An 11641-nucleotide genomic window follows, 5' to 3' on the forward strand; every position below is an offset into this window, starting at 1 on the left:
GACTTGTGTCATGCACAAAGTAGATTTCCTAACCGACAAGAAATGTATGGAGGGGTTGAAAAATTTGTTTTAATGACTCCAACTTCAACTGTAGTTAAAAAAAAATCCTGTTAGCAGGCAATATTAACTAGGGAAATTGTGTCACTTCTCTTGCGTTCAGTGCAAGCAGAGTCAGGGTATATGACTTCAAGCCTATCAACTCCCGAGATTAGGCTGGCAATACTATAGTGCCTATAACAACATCCAATAGCCTCCCGCAATGAACTTTGCGACCTTTTGCCACATTTCAGGCTTCAAACAAAGATATTAAACTGTATTTTTTGTGAAGAATCAACAACAAGTGGGACACAATCATGAAGTGGAACGACATTTATTGGATATTTCAAACTTTTTTAACAAATCAAAAACTGAAAAATTGGGCGTGCAAAATTATTCAGCCCCCTTAAGTTAATACTTTGTATCGCCACCTTTTGCTGCGATTACAGCTGTAAGTCGCTTGGGGTATGTCTCTATCAGTTTTGCACATCGAGAGACTGAAATTGGCATGTTCAATGGAAAAAAAGACTAAAAACTCTGTTTTTATTGAAAGTACTAACTGAAGTGGACTGAACAAGCATACAAATCAAGTTTATACAATCACCAACACATTACAGTTATTACTGATTGTGGCCTGTTGAACTGACTGAGTGTCTCACCATGTCTCTGTGTTCCATGTAAGCACTGCTTTCTAGCAGCTCCTTCACCACATCTACATGGCCCTCCTTAGCAGCACAGATCAGAGCAGACCAGCAGTCCTGAGGAAAGGAGAATACCACATCACATCATACCGGTCACCATGGAAACAGGGAGATGACCATGACTACCGTTACGATGGAGACCTCAGGCAAAGTTCACAGTGATTGGCACATTCCCAATGACTGTCATACTGAACTGAATGTATTCATGTCGGCCTTGAAATGAACGTGTGTGTGTGTTTATCCATTGAGCTCTCCTACTCACCACATCGTCCAGGTTAACATTGGCTCCTCTCCTGATGAGCTCCTGTACTATCTCAATACTGCCCTGCTCTGAAGCCAGCATCAGGGGTGTCTGCCCATTCTGTTAGGGAGGGGGCAAAGGCAAGCATTTAGAAAGACCTAACACAATGAATGATCTCTCTTTATACAGTAATAGACCCAATCTTCATTAGACCAAATTTAGTAGACTGTGTTTCCCAAATGGAACCCTATTCTGTGTATAGGGCACTACTTTTGAGTAGGACCCATAGAACTCTGGTCAAAAGTAGCACACTACAAGGTGATAGGGTGCCAGTTAGAACACAGCCTATATATAATAACTATAGCTAGATTAGTAGACCTGTAGGCCTATTAGATAGTATGAGGATACTCACGTCACTCCTGCCGTCCACCTCCTTGAACTTGTCCAGGTGGGCCTTGAGTGCTGTAAGGTTCTCCTCCTCCACGTAGCTGAAGAGGTTCTGGATGGCCAGAGTGGTCATCTTGATGGAGGTGGTGGTGTCCATGGCTGCAGCTACTTCTCCTCACCCCCACTGCACCTGCATGGTGAGAGATCATAGAAATAGACCGCTTCATTTCAATGCGTACACTCAAAATGGCTGCCAAACCACCCATTATGGCATAATTGACTCCAATGGGAACCCCCGTTCTACTCATTCTAGTTCTGTGGGAGAAAGACAGGATAGTAGTCATGAGAAGCTAACAAAAACGTAATAAACACAATATATAGCTTAGCACCAATAACAGCAACATACATGCTTTTTCCCTCACTTGTTATAGGCTACCTTTCATTTATAAAAAGGCTAGACTATATCTATATTTTATATAAAAAGCAGTGTGAAACAGTGACCATAGAAATATAATTAATAGAATGTGCTTGGAACCGCTAACCATGGGGAGCTCCATTCTATTCATTCTAATTCTATGGTGGGTGGTGACCATGTGAGATGGAGATATAACAGAGCACATAGCCTAGTTATCTGATCCTGGCAGGCAGCCAGTGGGTCGACTCACTCCAGTGCTACCTGGCCCAGGCCTAGCTATCTCCTGGCAGATGCAAGCAATATCACACTCAGAGACTCAAGACCACTCACTCACTACTTTGGTGACAGGATTTTCACCCAGGCAGTCACAGCAGGAAGAGTTGAAAGAGATGTTTGCTTGGCTTATTCAAGTTCTCCTGGCTGCTATCATCATCTGCCATTAATGTATTTTCTCACTCAGAGAATAGCCTCTGCTTGGAAATGCATACAGTCTTCTTCCTATTTTACCGGGACACAAAATGGTAGCTAGTCTAAATTTGTTTTTTTTAGTTCTCAAAGCATGTGCCGTTATTAGTCCTGGGATATATAAAGTGTTATTACAATGTTATTATCCATTTGTTTTTGGCATAGAAAAAATATATACAGTAGCCTAAGTCATACTAGAAATTCACGGGTAACACACCAATGGCATAGAAAATATTACAACCCCAAAATATATAAATGAAAATCAACAGTGCATGTTCACAACTTACTTACCCTATTCACAGGCTCTTTGGGGAAGACATTAGGCTAGGTAGGCAACAGGCCTAAGTGATTTATCTTCCTGGCCTAACCATTAACACAAGTTTATTAATCATCATGCATTATTAGGGCTGTGACGGTCATCGATTTCTGGATGATGGTAATTGGCCAGCCAAATGACAGTGGTCTCCATAATAACCGTTCGAATAGCGGTCACCTCTCCTCTGCTCCTGACTGCAGTCATGTCTAGATGAGTACAGCTTATATCAAATTGACAACAATTAGCTTTTTTTTTTTAAATGTCTATTAGCGAATTTTTGCAGTCAGCATTTTATTGTTTAAGGCTTATGATGTTTCTTTTCTTTTCATGATGGTCTTCATCCATAACCGTCGTTACACGGTTATTCAGTAATTGTGCCAGCGCTATCCATAATGTACTCTCTCCAGAAAACTGGTCAGTTTTATTACACTAACTATATACCTATCCGACACAATACAGACAATTTAGCTTACAATTCAGCCAGCCAAGCCTACAGTGTACAATGTAACCTTAAAATGCATGGCAGGGCGCACTTAATCAAGGCTAAAAAATGAACTCATTCTGTATGACATGAAACAATGTCTAGATTAACCAGCCTGGCCGTGCTGGCAGGCTGACAGCCAGTAAAGAAAGCATTCCTTCCATCACCACAGAGAGAGCACAGCACAAGCCCTCCAGCACTCTCACACACAAACACCCTCCAGCATTCCACCACACAACACCCAGGGCCTGTTGCAGCAACAGTAACACAACAACTGAAAGCAGCCACAAAGAATAGAAAATGGAGGCAAGGCAGCCAGCAAAAGATCAAAACACATCACCGTGTGCTGCATTGCTGCCAATACCATTAACCTGTCGGCTGTCGCACACAGACAGAAGACAAGGCACAATTATTACACTGTTACAACCGTGCAATCTTACCTATGGGAATAACAGGCCTACTGTTCTCTATGTGGGTTATTTTTGTCTACTCTCGTTTCGCTCTGTAACTTTTGTCTCCACATACAGCGGTCCTGGCTAATACCTATTGACTAGGCTATTCTCCCTGGCTGTGGCTGCTGATATTGAATTATGTATGAGAATGAGATACCAATCAGCCTGTCTGGCACATGCTCAGAGGACATAGCACAGTGGAGAAAACAGGCCCAATATAGGCCAGTGGTACCACTGACCTAGAGAGTATAATATCAATCAATCAAATGTATTTTATAAAGCCCTTATTACATCATCAGTTGGTAATGTCAATACTATGATGTAGGCCTAGTTGTGAGGATGGTTTGAACCGTTAAGACCTTCCTGTCTATCTGTGGTATACAACGAATAGCCTATTTGTCACGTGTGCTCCCTCTCCGGACTCTAGGTCACAAGGCTGCTCGTTATGGCGCACACCTGTCACCAGGCGTTATTGTTTCTGTATTATGTCTGAGTGCTGTTAGTGTTTCTTGTCTTGTATTATGTTGCGTTTATTTATTAAAACACGCACTCCCTGAACTTGCTTCCCGACTCTCAGCACACATCGATACATTATAGCCCTAATTGGACATTGTACAGTATCTGTGGTATGCAGAGGATCAGGGGTTGTGGTTAAAAGCAGAATTGTGTGTTTTCAAGCAAAGAAAATTATTAAATGTATAAGAAATATCTTGCTGCACGTCTCTCTCACTCCTTTTCTCAGTCTAACCTACATGTTTCTGGTAAAATGGATGATTAACTTAAAAGCATTAGGAAATGTAGCTGCCTATTTTCTTTCTATGATAAAAAAAGACCTTGCTTTTTCACTGTAAGCAAATTTAGTTGTGGCCGATAGCCAAATTGCATTGCACTTAGGTTGTCATCTGATAAAAATGAAGCTATTTTCTTCTGAATGTGTTGAATGTTATGTGAAGTACAAATACAGTTGCATACCCCTGATCCCTCTATGATGGAAAACAAACACACTTGACTTTCAATATAAAATACAGGTGAAATGGTTTAAAACGCAGATTTTAATTGACATTGATTAGTGTTCTAAATGAGACCCCTGGAGAATATAGAAGGAATATATGACTGCTTTTAAAACTGGCAGCACAATTCTGATATATTTTTTAAATGTATTGGTCTTTTGATTAATCAATTCAGCTCACAAAAAGAGCTGATGTGAAAAGATCTGATGTGATTGGTCAAAAGACCAAATAGTCGAAAAAAGATGTGAACGCAGCCAGGCTAGTCTATCTTTAACGTTTAACCTACTGCAGTGTTTCTGTATGCTGTATCTATTTATGTTTTGTGCTTCTCTGTCCCGAAAGCAAAAGTACTGCAAAGTAATCATAGAGCAATTACATAAGCTTGGAAAGTACCTCAAAATAACTTAAAATAATAATGCAAGGTTTGGAAATTAGAGATTTACATAAATTATGCATTGTTTATGTGCGACACCACTTGTTGTATTGATACGATGCATCCGGCTACTAAACTCATCATCATCATCAGGATGTATCAAAAATGACTCGTTCGACCAATAGGGGCTAATTTCAATTTCCAACAACATTTAGATCGAGTGTATCTCGAAACGATCTATTTATCCATATCGAATGTTAACGTTAGCTACCTAAACTATCGAATGGTAGCTTAGCGCGCTCTCGCGCTAACATCTTCTAAAATAAAATAAATAGCTAGCTTTTCGTTCCTGACTGCGACCATTATTGATTGCTGTATTTTTAATAAATGTCAATGACCGTAATTAGTTGATAACATTTGTTTGACAGCGAATATGACATTTGCTAAACGGCCAGATCTCAAACAATAGAACATTCTGAGCTGCTCGAGCTGTCAATTAAACGGCATCGATCAATGGAGGACGCATTTTGATGTTCGTACGTGAGAAATGGCGATTCTCAGTCACATACCTCTGGAGTAAAACGTCTATAAATGTTCCACACTTCGGTGTTGTCGTCTCAATCCTCGATTTATATGCGTGTAAAGGCTCACTGGCTATTTATTCCCCATCCTCGACAACAGCCATTTTAGTGGACCAGAAAAATAGCACGTAAGAGTGGTTTCCTCACTGTTCGTCAACTCATCCTCCCCGCCTACAAAACTGTGACGTATGGGAGCTCTGAGAAGAAAATGTTGGAAAGATGCGGAGTCGATACTGTACAAGCTGAATTAGCCATTTGATAAAACTGCAACTTCAAAAAATTATCATATTTTATTAACTGACTAGGAAAGATTTCATATTATGTCAAATCTTTTTGTGTGTGTTGTGGATGTGTTACACATTTCAGGGTATTGCTCTCATAAATTCCCTTGTTTGGTATCACATTCACTCTCGACCCTAATTTACGAAGGAGCTGCAGTTGTGTTGTGAGGAAAATAACACGTTTTACCTGGCTGACTAATTAATGCTTATTATTTTATGTTGGGTCAAAGTCCAACATTTTATGAGGAGAGTAAAGGACATGTGCTGAGCTGTTATGCTGCTATAGCCTGGGTAGCAGCTAGCCTAGGTATCGGCTAGATAGCAGCATTACTAAACGGTAACTGAAGGCAGTGTATAGGTTTATTCACCTGGCAGAAATATTCAATAGCTTCTGATGACCTACACTGACTATGACTAGGTTTCCATCCAATTGGTGACAAGATTTTCATGCAAATATTCTAGAATCTATCAAAGTGAAGAGAGGGCATATGAATAAAAAATGACATGTCCCTTGTTATGTCGAGATCACTATTTTTCTCATGATCACTACATAACAAAATATCACAATTTTCTCGTGATCATTGACAACTAAATGTTTTATCGAGATCACGAGTTTATCAAAAGTAGCACTTGTTCAGTTGCCCGATAACCACCTCATCAAGGATCCCTGTGTTTGCAATTATCGCAATGTGCTCGTAGGGCATTAAGGCCTGAACATGCCTGACATGCAGCTCTGTCTCCAAGGCTGTGTGCAGCACCCAAAACCACAGCCAATCGCAGCTAACTTGTCTGCTAGCTAGTTAGCTAGATATTCTTGTTAGCTAGCTTGTTATGTATGCTGGTTGTTATTGCATAATTTATATGTGTATAATTTTAAGAGACACCATGTTTTGTGGATAATATTTACATTGACGGTGGGTGAGCTCCATTCCAGACAGGCTGATCAGATTATATTTCAGCCTCAGGGGCTGTTGGGCATTCACTCACTGCTGTACAATGTCGAGAAAAATTCAAGAGTGTGCTACGAAATGAATGTCAAAACGTAGTTTTCTTTGCCTTATGTCTTTATAAATGACATAGAATGAATCATTAGATTGTTCTCTATGATATTATAACCTTAATATACTTGTACTCGACAGTGTCGATGAAATAAGAACGTTAATTTGCTGTGCCCGTTGCTAGTTTAGACAGCGCTACTCTTGGTTATCGCTCTTCCATATTTGCCGTTGTAAGGTGGTACTATTTGGAGGTGTTTTCACTGGTTGAACTAATCAAAATCAACTTGATATCTTCGCCATTTTCACCTCCAGATCATAGGCTATCAAATCAAATTGTATTGGTGCATACACATGTTAAGCAGATGTTGTTGCGGGTGTAGCGAAATGCTTGTGATTCTAGCTCCAACAGTGCAGTAATATCTAACAAATAATGTCTAACAATTTAACATCAATACACAGAAATGTAAAATAATGTCAGAGCAGCATAGACTAAAATACAGTAGAATAGAATACAGTATATTCATATGAGATGAGTAGTGCAAAATATGTCAACATTATTAAAGTGGCCTGTGATTTCAAGTCTATGTATATAGGGCAGCAGCCTCTAAGGTGCTAGTGATGGCCTATACTGGCTATATTCATTGCCTATATTGGCGATTCATCTCTTTTGAGAGGGGCTGTTTCTATGGTGATTTAAAGGGAAAGACTCAGAAATACACAATGAAAACAGGAACAGGTTGTCTTCGCGGAGGGTGGGTATTGAAATTCAGTCTCTTAGCTTAGTAAACAAATATATATTTTATCCTTATTTAGACTTTGTATTCAGCAGATTTAATTTAGAAAATGACCATGTTTTCACTCACGAACATGCAAACACTAGTTAGCTTGTCAGTTAACGTTCAAAGTTGGCGCTGTTCTGCTGCATAGCAGCATGTCGGAGTTCTATTGACCAGTGACCACTTTTGATCGTGCCTATGATGACATTCTGTTCACTCTAAACATGCTAAATTATCAGACTAAATTGTCTGTAACGTTTGCACCATATGGGAGAGACATGGGGTTTGACTATTGTTTTTCTGACAGAATTCCCTATTGAATGGACATATTTGTATAAACCTTGAATTAATTTCAAATTTTATTGGTGAACACCCTAGAGGCTAATAAATCAGAATGCTTCCCTGTATGCTGTTTCTTAGGTAAGGCTCCTTGCAGGCAGATTACCTGTCAAAGTGCTTTATAGGCAGATACAGATCTGATCCAGGGGGTGAGCTTTATTCCTGGCAGGCTCTTTCATAGGTAAAGCTTCTTGCAGACAGCCTACAAGGCAGCATCCTGACTTATCAGCCTCTTAGGCTGGCATTGAATCTGATCAGCCTGCCAGGAAAACAGCACACCCACTCTTGATCATATACAGACTTGGCCAAAAGTATTGAGAATGACACAAATATTAATTTTCACGAAGTCTGCTGCCTCAGTTTGTATGATGGCAATTTGCATATACTGCAGAATGTTATGAAGAGTGATCAGATGAATTGCAAAGTCCCTCTTTGCCATGCAAATGAACTGAATCCCCCAAAAATATTTCAACTGCATTTCAGCCATGCCACAAAAGGACCAGCTGACATCATATCAGTGATTATCTCGTTAACACAGGTGTGTGTTGATGAGGACAAGGCTGGAGATCACTCTGTCATGCTGATTCAGTTCGAATAACAGTCTGGAAGCTTCAAAAGGAGGGTGGTGCTTGGAATCATTGTTCTTCCTCTGTCAACCATGGTTACCTGCAAGGAAACACGTGCCGTCATCATTGCTTTGCACAAAAAGGGCTTCACAGGCAAGGATATTGTTGCCAGTAAGATTGCACCTAAATCAACCATTTATCTGATCATCAAGAACTTCAAGGAGAGCGGTTCAATTGTTATGAAGAAGGCTTCAGGGTGCCCAAGAAAGTCCAGCAAGCGCCAGGACCGTCTCCTAAAGTTGATTCAGCTGCGGGATTGGGGCACCACCAGTACAGAGCTTGCTCAGGAATGGCAGCAGGCAGGTGTGAGTGCATCTGCACGCACAGTGAGGTGAAGACTTTTGGAGGATGGCCGGTGTCAAGAAGGACAGCAAAGAAGCCACTTCTCTCCAGGAAAACATCAGGGACAGACTGATATTCTGCTAAATGTACAGGGATTGGACTGCTGAGGACTGGGGTAAAGTCATTTTCTCTGATGAATCCCCTTTCCGATTGTTTGGGGCATCTGGAAAAAAGCTTGTCCGGAGAAGACAAAGTGAGCGCTACCATCAGTCCTGTCATGCCAACAGTAAAGCATCCTGAGAGCATTCATGTGTGGTGTTGCTTCTCAGCCAAGGGAGTGGGCTCACTCACAATTTTGCCTAACACAGCCATGAATAAAGAATGGTACCAACACATCCTCCGAGAGCAACCTCTCCCAACCATCAAGGAACAGTTTGATGATGAACAATGCCTTTTCCAGCATGATGTAGCACCTTGCCATAAGGCAAAAGTGATAACTAAGTTACTCGGGGAACAAAACATCGATATTTTGGGTCCATGGCCAGGAAACTCCCCAGACCCTAATCCCATTGAGAACTTGTGATCAATCCTCAAGAGGCGGGTGGACAAACAAAAACCCACATATTCTGACAAACTCCAAGCATTGATTATGCAAGAATTGGCTGCTATCAGTCAGGATGTGGCCCAGAAGTGAATTGACAGCATGTCAGGGCTGATTGCAGAGGTTTTGAAAAAGAAGGGTCAACACTGCAAATTTTGACTCTTTGCATCAACTTCATGTAATTGTCAATAAAAGCCTTTGACACTTATGCAATGCTTGTAATTATACGTCAGTATTCCATTGTAAAAAAAGATCTAAAGATACTAAAGCAGCAAACTTAGTGGAAATTAATGTGTCATTCTCAAAACCTTTGGCCACGACTGACTGCTAATCTGCCTGCAAGGAGCTTACCTATGAAACTGCCTTCAAGGCAGAATCCTGATTTATCAACCTCAAGCTCCAAGGCTGAAATTAAATTTAATCAGCCTGTTAGGAATGGATCTCCCCCACTCTGTAAATGTAAATATACTTTTATCCATAAATCATGAAGTGTCCCAATTACACCGTGTACAAAACATTAGGAACAAAATGGGGTGCAACTCAATATTAGGAAGGTGTTCCTAATGTTTTGTGCACTCAGTGTATACATAACAGTTATGCAAGCTAATAACCAGCATAGATAACATGCTAGCTAGCTCGCTCGCAAGACTAGCCAAGTTAGCTACGTTGTTGCTTGCATGCGATTGGCTGTGGTCTTGGGGGTGGCACACAGCCTAGGAGACAGGGCTGCCTGTCAGGCATCATTCAGGGTTTAAATGCCCCAGGACCTCTTAGCTCAAGTTAAGGGACGTTTAGCTTGCTTCCATTCTAATTTATAAACTGATAATGAGCTCCAAACACAAATGAAAGCATGATGTTAACATAAAATGTACCACCCCTTAGTGTAGCAATCAATAAAAATGAATGCTGATCCACCGTAGCCTCTGCCGACTGTCAATCATACTGTCAATCAATTTTCCACTCCTATTTATAGTGTATCTTTATCTCGACAAAACAACTTTTTTATGTCATGATCATCAGAAAATGATCTTGTGATCTCGACAAAACACATTTTGTTATGTCCTGATCATGCGATAAATCAATTGTGATATCTACATAATGAGGGAATTACTTTTGTATTGATAGGTTCTCTCTGGATTTTCGTAATAAGCCGTTTATTATGCGCATTTTTCATATTTTTGTTGCAGAGAAAAACCAGAGTGCAATGAAGCATTGCACCCAAAATGTAATTCTAAAATCTTAAGTTCAGTATGTGTCCATCACATTGTAAACTTTTCCACTATTTGTATCACAAAAACTGTTGTGTTAAATAACAAATGTGCCTACTCTGGTTTTGACACGTGCGCTCTAACCCAAACTCGCAGATACAGTGTGGGTATGCTGTGCGGGTAGGCTCGTCTACACGATATTATGGATAAAAGCGAAAATATGTGTATTTGTCAAACGGTAGTCAAGAATCGCTCATCATGGCATCAGAATAAGACCCTCGATATTTATTGGAAATGATCATTAAGATCACCGTGAAATTCATCATAATTTATTTCATCAGTAGCCTGATAAACTGCGTGATATCCCAAATCGTAGTGGGAGGACCACATACCATATCATCATAGGACCAAGTTTACCTCGATATGATGGTTATTATATCAATATTTGCGCATAAAAGGTGTTTCCACCGCCATTCTCGCATAATTAATTTGAGACACAAAAAGATCCCACCATGTCGAACGAACAAATGATCTGTCTGCATTTCTAAAAATTGCACCATAACTTCCTGTTTCCATCACAGCTGTCGTGATTTTTATAGGGTATGACTTTACTTTCGTAAAAACTGGATGGAAACATGGTTACTGACACAGAGGCAGGTGCCTGTGAAAAGCTACAGGCCTACATTTCTGAGCTCTGACTGGTTTGCCTGCTAGCAGTAGAACTAATACTGTGCCTTAAATAGACCCACCTACAGTGGCCTATGTGGAGGTAATACTCTAGCCAATCAAACAGTGCTGTCAGGGAGTAAACAAAAAAGGTTTCCCAAAACAAATACAATGTCTTTGACTTGTAAATTAAGCCTTGTAGGTTGTAAATTGAGGATCTTTAAGTTTTTTTTTTTCAATCATGCCCTGCTCAGTAATCTTGTCCACCAGCCAGCTTTCTCTCTGTCAAACTTATATGGTAGCAATTGAGCCTTAGGACGAGGTTCTCCTGTGTAATAACACTGTAATAAGAACAATTACACCAGTTATTAATTTTCCTTTTGCATATCACACTTACTATGTCAAG

At 40.3% G+C, this 11641-nt stretch overlaps 1 protein-coding gene across 6 annotated transcripts in view; it reads right to left on the reverse strand.

Annotated features, from left to right (window-relative positions):
* Positions 1–5648, reverse strand: part of kidins220b (kinase D-interacting substrate 220b) — a 42744-nt gene extending 37096 nt beyond the window's left edge. For 4 of the 6 annotated variants that reach the window (XM_031800072.1, XM_020455292.2, XM_020455291.2 and 1 more), the window contains exons 1-4: positions 5447–5624; positions 1391–1555; positions 1000–1098; positions 696–794 (exon numbers count right to left, since the gene is read on the reverse strand). In XM_031800072.1, coding sequence (XP_031655932.1) covers positions 696–794; positions 1000–1098; positions 1391–1522 — 330 coding nt within the window. In that variant the 5' untranslated portion in view covers positions 1523–1555; positions 5447–5624. Of the gene's footprint in view, positions 1–695; positions 795–999; positions 1099–1390; positions 1556–5446 lie in introns of all 6 variants that reach the window. The other 2 variants (XM_020455296.2, XM_020455295.2) reach the window with 2 other exon arrangements.
* Positions 5649–11641: the final 5993 nt, after the last annotated feature.

The sequence above is a fragment of the Oncorhynchus kisutch genome, linkage group LG21 (genome assembly GCF_002021735.2).
Source record: "Oncorhynchus kisutch isolate 150728-3 linkage group LG21, Okis_V2, whole genome shotgun sequence".
NCBI classification, from domain to species: Eukaryota; Metazoa; Chordata; class Actinopteri; order Salmoniformes; family Salmonidae; genus Oncorhynchus; species Oncorhynchus kisutch.